This window comes from Diabrotica undecimpunctata, chromosome 8 (assembly GCF_040954645.1).
Source record: "Diabrotica undecimpunctata isolate CICGRU chromosome 8, icDiaUnde3, whole genome shotgun sequence".
NCBI lineage: Eukaryota > Metazoa > Arthropoda > Insecta > Coleoptera > Chrysomelidae > Diabrotica > Diabrotica undecimpunctata.
The window spans coordinates 63804202-63821742 of record NC_092810.1 but is presented as its reverse complement, the minus strand read 5'-3'; the positions used below and the strand labels follow the sequence as shown (position 1 = coordinate 63821742).

Here is a 17541-nt window from a genome sequence, read left to right as displayed (position 1 = left end):
ATAATTAAATATTTTTTTAATTATTTATTTTGATATAGAGCAATATGAAAAAGCTCCTCATAAGCAGGGATTTGTCTCTTCCCCTAAAACTACGACTAGTTAAATGCTACATTTTTCCGATCTTACTGTATGGTGTGGAGGCCTGGACGCTGACGGAGACGCTCACGAGAAAACTAGAAGCATTCGAAATGTGGGTGTACCGACGCATTCTTCGTATATCCTGGACCGAACATGTCACCAACATAGAGGTAATCCAAAGAATCGGAAAGGAGAAAGAAATCGTGAATACAATTAAACAAAGAAAGCTTGAATATCTAGGCCACATATTGAGACACGATAAGTACCGTCTACTGCAATTGATTGTCCAGGGAAAAATAGACAGTAAGCGAGGGCCAGGCAGGAGAAGACACTCATGGCTCCAAAATCTGAGGAAATGGTTCGGGCTCACATCGGTCGAACTATTCAGAAGCGCCGTAAATAAGATCAGAATTGCCATGTTAATAGCCAACGTTCGCAACGGACAGGGCACTTGAAGAAGAAGAAGATAATAAAAACGTTTCTATTATAACTACCTATTTTTTTATTTTTAATGAATAAATTATTATGTAGGTAGGTGTACCTACCAATTGTATTTTTAATTTAATAGATCGATAGAAAATAGAAATAAGCGAAATATATTATGGAATTTAAAAAAAAATGTGTGATGTACCTTATTGCTATACTTCTAGGTTTACAAAGTTCTCTAACACCTTCCGATTTTCACTGCCCACCTCGATCGGTCATTTTATAAGTCCTTCAGATCATTATTCTCGACAGCTTTTAGGCGAGGAAACGAAGCACTAAACCTACTGATTTTCCGCAGCAAGATGAAACTAAGAAAATATCCTCGAGCTACCTGGTGCCCAGGGTGGACCATCCCTCCTGGTGTTTTAAGTTATTCTCATTCGAAATAAGTCGAAAGTCATTACTTGGTGGTTTCGAGGCACTGAACACGAATATTATGACGGCGATGATCCTCAAACAACCTGGTGCCTAGGTAAACCTCGTTTTGTGAAGTTTTATGATATTTTCATTCGAAATCAGTTTTTCGAGGCGATGAACACGAATATTATGACAGCGGTGATCATTGAGCTACCTGGAGCCGAGTGTGGACCTCGTCTCCTGGATTTTTATGTTATTTTTATTCTAAATCAGTCAAAAGTCACTACTTAGGGGTTTTTGGGGCTGCTGAACACAAATATTACGTCCGCGATGATTTACAATGTATCCGGCGCCCAGCGCGGACATCGTCCCCTGAAGTTTTTTTGGCTAAAACGATGTAACTTAATAGAGTATAGTGAGAATATATATAAGAGCACATGTGAAAGTAAAAGGCGGGAGAACTACAGGGGAGATTATATTATGTATCACCTAGCACTTTATTAGCGCTACCAACTGCTTAAAAGCGCCCAATTTAAAAAATAATATTTTGGATAATTTTTAAAGTTTTATATAAAGTTGCATGAGTTATTCTGAGGCCATTTATCGACGAAATGATCATGTTTATAGATCTGTAAAAGCCTTGAGTAATGACTGTCGACTGATTTAGAATAAAATTAATATGAAATTCTAGGGAAGGAGGTCCATCAGACACCTTGGAGACTATCGTCGTCGTAATATTCGTGTTCGAGAATCTTAAAAACCCCTAAGTAATGACTTTTGACTGATTTCAAATAAAAATAATATAAAACTCCAGGCCACGAGACTCGGCTCTATGTAGCTTGAAGATCATCGTCATTATTATGTTCGTGTTCACTGATCTCGAAACCCCCTGAAAAACGACTGTCAACTGATTTAGAATAAAATTAACATACTCCAGAAGACGAGGTCCATCCTGGGCTCCACTTAGCTCGAGGACCATCGTCGTTATCATATACGTATTCAGCGGCCTCAAAAACCCCCCGAGTAACCAAGTTGAACTCATTCCTGTCTATATTTTTTGATTTGAAAATTTTTCATTTTTTATGTTGTTTGCTAGTTTTCTATGCAATTTTCATTTTACCGCCATCAATTTTGTTCACAAACTTTCCTGACACCGCCCGCATCGAATACAAAAAGTTGCACAGCGATCCATCTGGCGGAAAATTCTTAGGCTTAGTGCTTTTTAGTGCTTCACTTCCACCCTTTTTTTTTTGTTTTTTTGGTCTTGTTTTTACTCCTGGTTTACATTTCACGGTTTATTTTGGGATTTTACTTCAATGCTTCCTGTTTGTTTTTGACGTCCCTTATAATTATTTCTTAAATTCCAATATTTCGTTATTTTTTTCTCCTAGATATCCAAGAATTCAATATATGTGGATTTGACTACTTTCTCAGTCTTTTAAGTGTTTAGTTTGTTTTTAAGTGTCTAATGTTTAAGTAGTCATAGCTCACTGCCGTATCCGGTGCCAATTTCTTTGTCTTCCGATACCTAGTCGTCATCTATCTCGACGCTTTTTGTAGCTACCACTCGAGAAGTGGGAAATAGCAGGGCAATTCACTGGCTTTTCGTGTAGGAGTTTGTATCTACCCGGCTGACTAAAGACGTAGGGAATACAGAAATAACGTTATAACAATCTACTGATAGCAATCTTCTTTTTCTCCTCTCTCCGCGGCGGAGGTCGGCAATCATCATAGCTATTCGTACTTTTGAGACGGCTACTTTGAAAAGTTCATTTGATGTACATCCGTACCACTCTCTCAGGTTGCGCAGCCATGACATTCTACGCCTCTCTATGCTTCTCTTTTCTTGGATCTTTCCCTGCATAATCAGGTGGAGCAAGGTGTATTTCTCTCCACGTGTAATATGTCCGAGATATTCCAATTTTCTTGTTTTAATTATATATATATATATATATATATATATATATATATATATATCTATATATATATATATATATATATATTATATATATATATATATATATATATATATATATATTATATATATATAATCATTCGCCTACACATATATCCGAGGTTTCACCTTCCGTCCTTCACCTTAGAGTGCAAAAGATTGTGTTTTGCAGAGGTAAACTGTAGATGTATTGTCGGAATATAAGGTTATTCCTAACATCGTTTAATAGCTTCCAGTAAGCTTGGATTCGCAGTTCACCTAATCTGCCATCGAAGAGGAGCCCCCTGACTTCATGTCAGCAATAATAATAATAATAATAATATAAGGTATTCAAATGGTATTAGTATGCATTTTGGACTAGACACGTGCCGTATACTAAATATAGTCAGAGGAAAGGTTCAGCCCGGAGGTTTAGATATGCAAGATGGCCAAAACATCGAGGCAATGGGTGAAAATGATATGTACAAATATCTCGGAGTACAGCAAGCGCGAAAAATTGACCATAAGCTAATGAAAACCGAACTAACTTCCGAGTTCGTACGAAGAGTAAGACAACTGAATCGGTCATATCTTAATAGTAAAAATTTGTTTAAGGCATTAAATACATACGCCTGTTCCGCGCTGAGCTACTCATTTGGTATTATAAAGTGATCAAAAACGGATATAGAGAGTCTTCAGCGGAAAGTAAGAACACTTCTCACAAAGGCGCAAAAACACCATCCACGCAGTGCAGTAGAAAGAACAACATTACCGTGATACCGATATCAAGGGGGAAGAGGACTTATGGACATAGGTGAGCAATTGGATAAACAGGTTGCTAATTGAAGAACTTATTTTCAGGTGCAGGCTGAGACATCTACCTTACATAGAGCAATTTGCGCAGTAAATGATACAATGCCGCTAAAACTGAGGGAATAAGAAATGCGCATAAACCATCTGACTAAGCAAGAAAAAATGCGCACCTGGATGAGTAAACCTCTGCATGGGCGACATCTCAATGAGATCAGCCAAGAATATGTCGACAATACAGCGTCGAACTATTGGTTGACATTAGGAAAGATGTTTTCCGAGACTGCGGGCTTTCTACTTGCCTTTCAGGATCAGGTTAGTCCAACTAAAAATTACCTGAAATATATTGTTAAAGATCTTCAAGTCCAAAATCACAAATGCCGATATGGATGCCAAGCCCAAGAAACCATCCAACCAGGCGTTCGTCGGAACTGATTATAAAGAACGCCATGACTCAGTAGAAAAGATTATCCACCAAGAACTAGCTGACAAACTGGGACTTCTCCAAACCGACGATCTTCCTTATTATCAATATGTCCCTGACAGAATGCTTGAAAATGACAACTACAAGCTATACTGTACACCAATAATTTGCGTGTTAAATATGTAATAAAAATGTAATAAAAAATGTATAAACACCAATAATTTGCGTGTTAAATACAACGAAAAGATCGCCAAGTATAGAGATCTAGAAATACAAATCAGGAGACAATGGAGAATGGAAAGTACCCAGACAGTACCTATTATTCTATCTACTACTGGTGTTATTCCCAAAAACCTCCTAGCGAACATCAAACAGCTGGGTCTAAATGAACATCTTAATCAGGCCATGCAGAAAGCTGTACTCCTCGCGACGTCCAGATATGTACAAAAATTTTTGGGAGATACTCCAGCAAATCAAGTAACCTAGGGCTCGATAACACGGAAGGAGTCCCACCAGAGCTCAATCCTTTTGATACCGTAGGTATCTGGGATGAGTGAATTTTTCCCTTAGAGGGAGTGTGAGCCGTATGGCTAAATCTGGATAATATAAGGTATAATTTTTAATATTTTTTTGAATATTTTCTGCGATAGAATTCATAGATTAGAATAAGTATAGATTTGGTACTAATAATAACTGCAACAGATCCATGTACATTGTATAAAATTACATCTGTTAAATATTATTGATTATTATTTGTTTTAATGATTTAAATTTTTTATAATTTACATGATAATATTTTATTTCAGAGAGAATCGCAAGTCACACTTGACGTCGTTGAAGGCAATGTTAAATATATGCGAGGTAAGTCAGTATTTATTTTAAACTCTGTTACATATTGCATTGGCATACGATTTTTATCTGTCGTATTAATAGGAAGATATGTATTTAAAAAAAAACATGTTTTTTAACAAGAAGGTAAAGTTTTTGTTACTTTTTGTTTATCTTACTGCAACTGTTCATTGCAACATTTTAGCAACAATGTATAGAATTGTTGTTTATTTAATATATGGTCGATCAACTTCATTTTTTATATACAAACGTTATCTTCTTCTATTCTGTACATCTTATCATATGTATTGTGATTATAGTGATTATAAATTCAGAGGTTTTTCCAAGGTTCGAATTCTTCGTTTGTCATAGGTTTTCCACTGTGTCAGTTCATACTATTGGTGATTGCCAACTACTTGTCTTTCCCTCCTACGGAGTATCCTTTTAAATTGTCATTTTGCCTTTCAAAAATATTCGAAACTTTCTTCTATAATACCGCGTCTCTAATTCGTCTGAGGTCCTTGTGGTCCAAGTTTCAGAAGTATTTTTCGCTATTCTAATGAGATTGTTCTTTCCATCTGGAAATGGCGTTCAATTTCTTATTCACAGTTCTCTTTAGTAATGCAAATAAAAAATATCGGTCACTTTATATTATCGGTCACTATTTTGAGTACTTTGGGTATTCATATTAAGATGACATTCTTAATCAATGTTTTTCACTGACTATTAAATGTATAAAGTATCAACGTATTCCCTTCTTCACTTTGGTCGACGAACACTGCATCGTAGGTTAGACACCAACACGTATAGTGTACGTTTTTTGATTTTACACCGTAAAACATAGATAGACGTTTTCTAATCTCATGATTGCTTCTTTGTGCTCATATATACTTTGAATCAATTTGATTAGATGCTTTGGAATTTCTTGTTAATCATAATTGGCCAGATCAGATTCTATTGATTGTTAGATATTATCGTTCTCTTACCTTTTCTATCAGCTGTCATAGATTTAGAATTTATTCTCGTGTTCTTCTTCCCTTTATAAATCTGTTTTGCCTGGAAGCAACAATTTGGGTGATAACTTTATGTATCATATCCTATATTATTTGGAAAAGGATCTTACTTGCATGAGTTATCAATGATATTATTCTCTACTTGTGTCATTTTATAATGTAACCTTTCTTGTGCAGCAAATCAGTCTCTTCCATACTTTTTAAACTTTGGATGAAATTATATCTACTGAGTTGAGATAACTTATGGAACCAAGTAAATATCTTTAAGGCGAAAAATACGATATTCATAAAACTTTGCATGCAAGTAGAATGACACATACACATCTGATGCCATATTTTTTATTACTACTTTACTTTTGGTTTCACCGGAAGTACCGGTGTATAAGTCAACTTATTTAATATAAATGGAAGACCCTGTTTATTTTTCTTCTTCTTGACTCCACTGTAGCTCTCCATCTTCTACGATCTTGCGCTTCCATTTCCCTTTGATGTACTCCAATCCTAGATAAATCGGCTTCAACATCATCCTTTCATCTTTTTCTGAGATAGCCTACTGATCTTCTACCGTCTGGTCTCTCAAAAAATACTGTCTTTAGCACTCTGTCTTCATCTAATCTTACCATATGACCTGCCCTTATCCGGTTAACTTTTATATGTCTGACGATGTTTTCAGTACCATACAGAGTCACCAATTTGGAATTGCGGTTTCTTCTCCACTCTCCTGTCAATTCATCTCTTTGAGGTCCAAATATTAGTCCGAGAACCTTCCTTTCTAATACCAACAGCTTATTAATTTTCCGCTGATGTAAAGTCCATATTTCACTCCATATGTAACAACTATGCAAATAATTTACTTGTACAGTTAGATTAACTTAGATTTTCTTTTTAGCAGTTTAGATCTTAATAATGATGATAGGGAGTATAATGTTCTATTCGCCGCAGATATCCTTGCTGAGACCTCTGTTTCTATGTGGTTGTCATCTGTGATTACCGTCCCCAGATATTTAAACTTTTTACTGCTTCGAAGTTGTGGTCATTAATAGTTATGTTCAGCCTAACTCCTGATCTTGGATTTTTGGTATCTAGCATGCATTTCGTTTTCTCTTCATTTATTCAAAGACCCAGACAAACTGTTTCCTCCTCGAGTTGTAAAAACACCTCTCTCACGTCTCTTGTAGAATAAGCGACTGCATCTAGATTATCAGCAAAGGTTAACAATAGTTTTGATCCTCGATTCGCAAATCAGAGTCAGCTCTGGCATTGATGTTCTGTTTCCTATCTTTACCTGTACATATGAGTCTGTCACGCACATTTGAGTTAGCCCCACTAATTTTCTTGGTATTCCCATTTGTAGCATTGCTAGCCATAGTCTGCTTCTTTTTATCGAATCATATGCTTGCTGTAAATCTACGAAAATTTGGTGTACATCTCGGTTGAATTCCCAGTTTTTTCTAGTATTTGTCGGATCGTAAATATTTGATCTACTGTTGACCTTCCAGCACGAAAGCCGCATTGGTAGTTACCTAGAATATCCTTTTGTATAAAGGGTGTTTTTTTAGAGGTATAGAACTTTAAAATGGACTCAAACAAAGATTATTCTTATAAATTGACATAAAATTGACTTTATTCGAAAGATAATGTTTTGGCATTATAATTTAAATATGATTTCTGCCATATAACCGTCATGGCTGGCTCTGACGTAGTCTAATCTAAGGGTAAAATTTTCGATCACTTTTTCCAATATTTATCGCCGTATATCGGCAATAATGCGTCGAATGTTGTCCTCCAAGTGATAAATCGTTTCATTCTTATCGGCGTAGACTGGAACCTTCACATATCCCTACATAAAATAGTGTAGCAGTGTTAAATCGTAGGCCAATTCACGGTCCGAAACGTGAAACTATGCGATTACCAAACGTTTCATTCAAAAAATCAATTGTGGCATGTTACGCCATTTTATTGAAACGACAGCTCCTGCACATCATGTTTTTTCAATTGGGAATGAAAAAGGTAGTAATCATGCCTCTATAGCAGTCACCATTGACTGTAACGTTCTAGCCAACATCGTTTTTGAAGAAGTACGGTCCAATGATTCCACCAGACCATAAAGCACACCAAATAGTCAGTTTTTCTGGATATAATGGGTTCTCAATATACATTTGAGGATTATCTTAACTCCAAATAGAGCAGTTTTGTTTATTGTAGCCATCCAACCAAAAGTGAACTTCATCGCTAAACAAAATTCGCTTATGAAAATCGGAATCAACGGCAACGCCTTGCTAGATGTACCTTAATTCTTGCATGTCCGTACTGTACGGCGTGTCTGTGGATGCACATTATCATTCATAGTAAACGTGGTGCAAAAACGTTCCATGTTTAATCGAATTACTTGCTCTAATGAACTATTATGTTGACCATAAAATGGACGTAGTGCGCGATACGTATTTCGAACAGAACCACAATTTTCAAAATAAACTTATACAGTCTATTCATGCTGAAATGAAAAATCAAACTTAACATAAATCACTTGTCAGCTGTCAAAACGGCCGACAGTTAAAAAGTGTTACCAACTTATATTTCTATACCTCAAAAAAATACCCTTTATATGGATATTATATCGCTTCCATTCCATTCCTTAGGCATTTTCTGGTGCTTCTAATATTCTTAGAATAATGTCATACAATTTTTGATGTAAAAAGTTTCTTCCTTTTTTTTTATTAATTCTCCATTTGTACCATCGTTTCCTGGCGCTTTATGATCGTTCAGAGATGCTATCGCATTCTTTACTTCCTGAAGTATTGGTGCTGGTATTTCCACATCTGCAGAATGGAGTGTAATATCTGTCTTTTTCATATATTTCAATATTTAATAAATTCACCTGCTTCATTTCTCATAGCTTGTGTTACCCCGACAGTGTTACCTTGTCTGACTGTCTTCACTTCCTCAAAGAATTTCCTTAGCTGATTCCTCTGGTCACTTATGACCATTTCTCGTATTTGCTGTTCTATATAGCTTCTCTTTTTAGTTTTCAGTAGTCGCCTTGTCTGTGTTCTTCTTCTGTAAAAATCTGCGTTGTTCTCATCTATAAGGTTTTGTAGCATATTCAATCTTTTGTGTTTTTATTTCCATCATTTCCTCGCATTGTTTGTCAAACCATTTCCGTTTTGGGCGAATCTTCTTTTTTCCAATAATTTTCTTCGTTGCTTGTTCTATAACTGATGCCATTCACTGCGATGCTTGTCTTTAAGTCTACATTATGCTCTTCCTCTCCCAGCAATTAGAAATTGTTGCCTACGGCTACTTGACAATATAGTTCTGTATTTGGTATTTGAAGAACTTCTATGTCAGATCTTTCTCTTTGTTCGTGTTGCTTCAACTTCTGTACTGATATTCATGTTCTCAACTTAGATTTTACCAAAAAGTGATTACTATCTTTGCCTGCTTCTCTTATACCTCGCGAATTAATAATGCTACTAGAGTGTCTTGCATCAATGAGGACATGATCTATTTGGTTACGTGTTCTTCCATCATTTGAAACCCATGTGGCGTTGTAAATGTCCTTTCTTTCAAATTGGGTGGATTTTAAAATCATGTTAGATAGTGCGAATTGGTATAGCCGGTCCATTATGATGTGTCATGTAGGCTATGTTTACCACTTACTTCTTTTAAATAGTCTTCCTTACCTAGTTTAGCAATACAATTCCCAATTACTATCTTGACGTCATGTTTTAGAGCCGCTTTATACTGTTGGTCTAATAATTCGTAAAATTCGTCCTTCCTATCTTTGGTATCTTCTGTTGGGGCATATATTGAGAATATAGTAGGATTCAACCTTTGTGTCTAATATAGAGGGTTCGTTCATTTATTGGCTTGAAATCTATCACTGCCGATTTTAATCTTTTTGAAAAGAAAAATCCACGTCTGTATTCATGTCTATTCTCACTACTCTACCAAAAGATTATAGCATCTATTCATGTTGTATTTTTGTATATGTCCAAGAACACTTGTCGCTATATCTTTATTCCGTTGCGTGTATCGTTTAAATTGAATCTCCGTCCTGTTCTTAGACAATAGTTTCTGTTTCGTGGCTCCAAATTTTTACATGTATGGAACGCCGGCCCATAGCACAACCACTTTTTTGGAGAAGCATTTCACCCGCTTTCGTCAGTTCCCGACCCAACTTTCCACCCGGGTTTGGATACCAGATCTCCAGATTGGTTTCTCGCACCAGCGTGAAGGTGAGAGTCGGATTTGAGTAGAAGAGGCTAAGTAGAGTAAACTGGAACCAACTCCATGTTTTCGCCTTCTACCCCTTTACCCCTGTATATTTATGCAGATTTTTAAAGAACTTGTTATTCTTTATTCATACATACTAAGTTTGGTAGAAGAAATTTGATAAAACAAGAAATAAATCACTATAATTAAAGAATAGGTAAATTTATTTACTAAGACCAATGAGAATAATAATTTAATAAATTACTTCAAATCTTCAAAATGCTCGCAGTTCACATCCTGATAATATGCGAGCCTATTAATTTATTTACTAGTCTATTGAGAATAAAAACCTAAGCTTGTGTAAATATGCTTTTTTGTATTAAAACAATGTAGTAAGAAATAAACGATAATAGTATGTAACTGTTGCCAAATCAATTAACAAAAAAAGTTGTTGGTTAAAAATGGTTCATTTAAGTGAAAAAGATCGTACTGAATTATTAATTATGATCGGTTATGGTGATGATGTTAAAACTCATGAAGAAGTGTGTAATATTTATAATGGTTTGGATGCTGAAAGAAATAATCATATCGCTTTTGAAGTTTTACTAAAACGTTGCAACGCTTTAATACAACTGGGTTAAAAATACGAATAGTTTCATTTCTAATGTGTTCGGGTATAGCTAAATAGAGTTGGTGATAGAATACAACCTTGCCAAACCCCTCTTTTTATGTCTATTTCATCTTTGACCTTCCTTCAATTTGTACTGTTAGTCCAGTTGTCAAAGATTGTCAATTTTGTTGTTGACTGTCAAAAAAGTTTGTCACGACTTACCAAGAATCTGTATGACGTAGAAAAAAACGTTTTTAACAAATTTTTTTAAAAAAGTAGCTCAGAGAATTTTGAACAGAAATATTTATTAGCTTTTTTTGTGTAGAATGAACAACGTTCTCTCAGAAAAAACGCTTGAAGTGACCAGTGATTTAAATACCTTTACTTTTAAAACGCATTATGATTTTGTTCGATAGGACACTCTGTTCAAAATGTATCGAATTTTTACCCTCGAGTTGATACAAATTCTATTTAAAAATTTTCGAGCGCCTAGTTGACATTTAAAATTGCCGGTCACTTCAAGGGTCGTTTCTGAGAGAACGAATCATTCTAAGGAAAAAGTGCTAATAAACTTTTTTGTTCAAAATGATCTCAGCTACATTTCTTTAAAATGTTATTTTCTGCGGCGTACAGAGATTTTTGGTAAATAGATGTTTTCGTCCCCCACACCTCTACTACAAAGGTGGGGTTTAGGGGGAAGCACGGGGGTAGAAGTTATTTTTTTTTTCATCTTTTTTGGGGTCCCAAAATTTATACGCTTAGATATTCAGCTTGTTCGTATGATTTTAAGAGGTTCAGTGGCATTTTCGTCTATGACGACTGGAGTACGTAGCTCTTTCGTTATAGTAAAAGTTGGTGGTTATTCATATGTCTTTGGAATCTATGTTTCTGTGTTTAAGAAGTAATTTATATCTCAATTTGTCGAGTGCTTAGTTGTAATCAATAAAATATACATAGGCAACTTAACATCTAGGCATAGTTATGTCAATATAGTGTATGCAAACAGTGATTCTCTTGTTCCCAGACCTTTTCTAAATCCAAATTGGGTATCTCCGATGACTTCGTTGAGTTTGGCATATAGTGGTGTATGATTTTCAGAAATAGTTTTAACATATATGGCTTATTAATCTTATCGTACGATATTCATTGCAGTGTTTGGTGTTTGGTTTCTTTGGGATGGTTAAAAATGTAGATGTGAGCCAGGCTTGCGGTATTATGCCAGTTCTATAAATGCTATTGAAAAAATCTTTTAATGTGTATATATTTCTCATCTACTTATTTAATATAATGTCTATTGGGAGGTTATTAGGTCCGGGTACTCTTCCGTTTTCAATATTTTTCAAAGCGTATTGAATTTCCGCTTTTTACATCTGGTACTTTTTCGTTTGCTTAGAGTATCGTATCGTTTTCTTCTCGGTTGTCTTCAAAAAATTTTTCAATATAGTTCTTTCCTAGTTTTATCTTTCGTTCGATGTCATTTTCGATTGAATTATTCTTGTCTAACAGATAAGGGGTGGTTTTTGTTTCTCTTGTTAGTTCTTTCACTCGCCTATATAAATTAAAAGTATCATATTTTTCTCGAATTTTGTGACTGTTTTATATTTCTTTGTCCTTTCAGTTTTTTTTCTTTTTATTTTTCAGTCCTTTTTTTCTTTCTTTCTTTCTTTCTTTAAGATGTTTCAATGATGGTGGTACTAAGGCTTCTTTGATAGATATCCACGTTCTATTTATATTTTCGACGTTATTTTCAGGTATATTCTCTATTTTTTTCTAGGAATTTTCATTTTTATTTTATGGCGTTGTTGTTTAAACTTCCTACATCTATTTTCTCGGAGCTGTGCTTCTTTTATACTACTACTACTAAGGATTTCCACAGTTTTCACTGTCTTCCTTCACTCAACCGTTTTCTCCAATTTTCCCTGTCATTCCAGTCTCCATCTCGCAGGGTTCTTTTCTCCATAGCCTCGTCGATTTCATCTCTGAATGACCTTCGGGGTCTTCTTCTCTTTCTTCTTCCAATCGGGCTCCATTCTGTGATTTTATTTATCCACCGTCCTCTGTCCGCTCTTCTGACGTGGCCGTATCAGGATAGTCTCTTCTCCTCTATATAGTCGATTATGTCTGATTGCACTCCCATTCTCCGCTTAATCTCTGCGTTTTCAATTCTGTCTCTTTTTGTAAGTCTACAGCTTCTCCTCAGGAACTCCATTTCTACTGCTCTTATTCTACCTCTATTTCTCTTGTTTATTGTCCAGTTTTCGGACCCATATGTCAGGATACTTCTTGTCAGGGTATTATATATTCTCTTTTTTGTCTTTATCGTAATGTTCTTATCCCACAACACTGAGTTTAGTTGTCTTATACAGTTTCTTGTTTGTCTCAGTCTGTTATTTATATCATCTTCTGTTGTTCCCTGGTTCGATATTATGGTTCCTAAATACTTGAATTTATCTGTTCCATTTATTTGTCTTCCCTCGTCTATCTCTAGGTTTCTCATATCCTTGTTTTCTGTTGTTAGGTATTCGGTTTTCTCTAAGTTTATTTCCATTCCGTTGCTTTCATATTCTTCTTCTAGTTTTCTGAGCATAAAGCTGAGATCTTCTTCATCTTGTGCGATGACTACTTGATCGTCGGCAAAACTTAAGGTGTATAGGTATTCGTCTCTTACTGGTATGCCCATTCCTTCGCACTTTCTCCTCCATGGTTTGAGTGTCTTTTCCAAGAATATTTTAAACAGAGTAGGGGACGTAGCACAGCCTTATAGAAGTCCTTTTGTCGTCTTAAATGGATTGTAGGCTTTATTTCCACATTTAATAGCTACTTTGTTTTCTTTGTATAGTGCTTTAACTGCTTTTATTAGTGTTTGTCGGATTCCGAGATCATTCATTGCTTCCCATAATTTGACTCTAGGTATTGAGTCATATGCTTTCTTTAGATCAACAAAGGTCAGATGGACCGGTCTACCTTTTGCCATTTTCTTCTCTATCAGTTGTTCTAATGTGTACGTATGATCTAGGCATGATTTTCCTACTGTGAACCCTGCTTGGTCTTCTCCAATTTTACCCTGCTTCTTTTATAATTTCTTTAATTTTATCTTTATTTTAGCAACAATGGAGTTGTGATTTGATGCTTCATCTGCTTCGTGGTATGCCTTTATCGATTTGATGTTTTTATATCTAGTGTTAATCATCAAATAATTTATTTGGTTCCAAACATTTGGAGATAAACACCAACAATTCAACTGGTCGTTTTTTTTTGAAAAATTTATAGTTGTATTTTTCTAGAATTTGAACTTTCATGCTTCTGTTTAAGGAAAATTTATACAGGATACACCATGCGTGGTGTGTTTTACCTTAAATTTTTAATTCTCTTCCAACAATGGTAATTAGGTTTATACAAGGGTCATTTTAGAATTAAATGTCTCTATTAGTATGGTTAATTTATCTAAATTAAACTACTATTAAACTCATATAATTTTCAATTTAAAATCAAACACATACAATATAACGTACATAACTAAAAGTGTAGCTGATTGACAGATCGTAAAATTGAATATTGTTTTAATTTCTGAGTCTTAGCTTAACTTTAAGTCCATTTTTAGATTTGAGAATTGAACTCAAGCCATGTTGAGGTATAAAGTTAGGATCTTGTATTAGTTCAAACTTTAACAGGAATTTTATTACGCTGAGTTTCACTTCATAAACTGCAAATCTTTGACCTAAAACAAAAATATAAGTTAGATTAGATTCGATCGAATTTCCAACTAATAACGGGTCTCGGTCATGTGTCAGTGGATCATAATACAGGTTCGAGATAAAAAATTTTATAACAAAAGCGGCGCCGGGAAAAACCTGAAAATTATTTAGAGTTGTAACGATTACAGGGTACAAAATGATTCAGTATTGCGCGTGAAAAATACCAAAAAAACTAGGTTGAAGAAAATTGAATTTTATAGTTCAAAATCGTTATACGTAAAAAATGTATTTTCTCAGCTTACAATGGAGCAATTTTCTTCTTTTTAATCCGATGTAATTTGAATAGAGATAGCTACATAACGTATTACCAAATCCCAAGGATTCTGTAGTTTTGTTATAAATAAATTTATTTATTTTTACTCTAGTCGTCAGAGACGAAAATTCCACTGAACCTTCAAAATTCATACGAACAAACTGAATTTTGCTAAGAACGTTAATTTTGGGACCCCCAAAAATACGCAAAAAAAGTTTACTGCTCCTATACCTTGTTTTCCCTCTAAACACCTCCTCATAGGGGGGAAATTTGGGATAAAAATGTTTATTAGCATTTTTTGTGTGAAATGAACCGTTTCCTCAGAGAAAACGCTTAAAACGACCGGTGATTTTGAATGTCAGCTACGCGCGCGAAATCAATTTTAAATAAAATTTGTATTATCTCGACGGTAAAGATTCGACATCTTTTGATCAGAGCGTGCTATCAACGTAAATCAAAAAGCGTTTTAAATGCGAAGAGTGCAGCTTTCTTATAAAATTTTTGCATTTTGCCGCAATTGAAGTCAATTTCTATAAAAGTGTAAAATAAATAAACGTTGCGCGATTTGGGCCATTTGTTACGATTCTCATGAGATCATTAAAATTTATGACTTCCATTAACTTTTCACTATGGAATTTCCATTGCTTAAGGCTAATCTTCTAAACCTATGGCACAAAATATCGGTTTCGATGTTTGGCAACAAATGTAAGACTTTTGAAATATGCGTACAGAACGCTGAATTTAAACTTTCACCTTACAAACGATCTAAAACTGCTTTTCGATTACTTTAGTACGTTTTTCTAAACTACACAATTTCAGCTACAAATTCTACCCAATTCCTTCATAGTGAAGTATTTACCCTGACGTGTAATCGTTTGTAATGTGAAAGTTTAAATCAGCATTTTTAAATACATAATTCAATGCATAATTTAAATCCCTCATATTTATTGCCAAAACTCAAAATCGAAATTTCATGTTAAAAATTTTGAAAACTAAACTCTAACAATGACAATTTCACAGCCATTGGTCAATTAAAGTAATACATTTTATTGATATTATGAGAATCGTAAACAATGGTAAAAATTGCGCAACGTTTATTTATTGAACATAGTTATAGAAAGTGATTTCATTTGCGACAAAATACAAAAATTGCATACGAAAGATGCACTTTTCACCTTTAAAACGCATTTTGTTTTGTCAATAGGACACTCTGATTACCAGATATCGAGTTTTTATCGTCGAGTTGATACAAATTTTATTTAAAATTGATTTCGCACGCGTAACGGACATTCTGCACAAAAAGTGCTCTTAATAAAATAAATACACCCGATTTGAATCCTAAAGATTATTTTTATTGGAGATACTTTGGAGAGAAAAGTAGACTTTATAAAACTAAAATAGCAAGTGTTGCAGAGCTAAGACAAATAATTATCGAATCTATATTAATTTCTAGAGAAACATGAAGAAATGTAATAGACGCATTTTACCTCATTTTGGATATTACCAAATTAACAACGGAGGATATTTTGAACGATTGTTTAGGTAGACATTAATTTAGCAGTATTGTAAACTTTTCATTATGTTCAGATTTAGTTGTATATAGTTTTAATCAAAAATTTTATTGAGATGGCTAGGTTTTTTTAAGGCGCGTCCTCAGTAACATAACATGTTATCAACAATGTTATTCAACATGTTACCAAAATTCTACTAACAATCAACATGTTGCGTGTTATTTCAACAAGTTATTTGTTACTCGTCGGTGAGCGGTAAAGATGAAAGGATGTTGACAACATGTTGGTGCCACATATTGGTACTGTGTCCTTACATTTTTAAATCTATTCTTCGGTTGCATTATAGGCCAAAAGTATGTGAATACGGGATCTATTTTTTGTAATTTGTTTTGATATTTTTTGAGTTTTGTGGAAAAAAATGGAGTTGTCAAAAGAAGGAATTATGCATTTAATTGATTTATTTAGAGACAATTGTGTGTTGTGGGATTGCCAAAGATTATACAAATCGACAAATTAAGAGCGACGCATTTACCCAGATAGCGACAACGATGAAAATACAAAAAGATGCAGCAAAAAAAAATTAAAAGATGACTGAAATGATGACTTTTACGTGAGCAAGTTGCATTTAATAATTTGATGTTTTTAAAAGATAAAAACAAGCCGCGTCCAACTCTTGAAGGTTCGAATTATGGTAAGAACTTACAAAATTTAATCCAATTATAAGTATGTGGTTGTTTTATTGCTTCTTTATTCAAAAACTTAAATAATTAAAAACTTCGCAAGCTAAAACTACACAAGCAGCATCCGCGAGAACTACATTATTTTTGTCGGACAGGTTGAAATAGAATGGACTATACTTATTGCTTGCAATCCCAATGAGGATGTTCAACGTGTAACACAAAAATTATCAACATGTTATTAGAAACATATTGCCAACAAGTTTTTTTAACATATTACTAAGTGAGGACGGGCCTTAAAACCCTTAACCCGAAACATAGTACTGTTATTGCTAATGAGAAACATATGGTCTATTGGACCAGTATAGGTAAAAATTGAAATAAATCAAAAACAAATGTAGCATTTGAAGAGAAAAGCAAAATATTAAAGGGATTATTGGTATAAACGAGCAAAAAAAACTTATTCATAATACTTACATAAAACAAAATGTGTAATATAGAAAACAACATTATTAGGCGTAATTAAGTAAACAAACATATATATATTTCTAGATAAAACAAAAAATATACTACAGCTACCTACTAATTTTG

The 17541-nt window shown here is 34.3% G+C and overlaps 2 protein-coding genes across 2 annotated transcripts in view; one reads left to right on the top strand and one right to left on the bottom strand.

Annotated features, from left to right (window-relative positions):
* Positions 1–17541, top strand: part of LOC140447633 (uncharacterized) — a 453196-nt gene that overhangs the window by 134560 nt on the left and 301095 nt on the right. Inside the window, exon 3 of the mRNA XM_072540392.1 lies at positions 4895–4949. Within this exon, the coding sequence (XP_072396493.1) occupies positions 4943–4949 (7 nt within the window). The 5' untranslated portion in view covers positions 4895–4942. The remainder of the gene's footprint in view (positions 1–4894; positions 4950–17541) is intronic.
* Positions 14215–17541, bottom strand: part of LOC140447632 (cytochrome P450 4d2-like) — a 73393-nt gene continuing 70066 nt past the window's right edge. Inside the window, exon 7 of the mRNA XM_072540391.1 lies at positions 14215–14472. Coding sequence (XP_072396492.1) covers positions 14315–14472 — 158 coding nt within the window. The 3' untranslated portion in view covers positions 14215–14314. The remainder of the gene's footprint in view (positions 14473–17541) is intronic.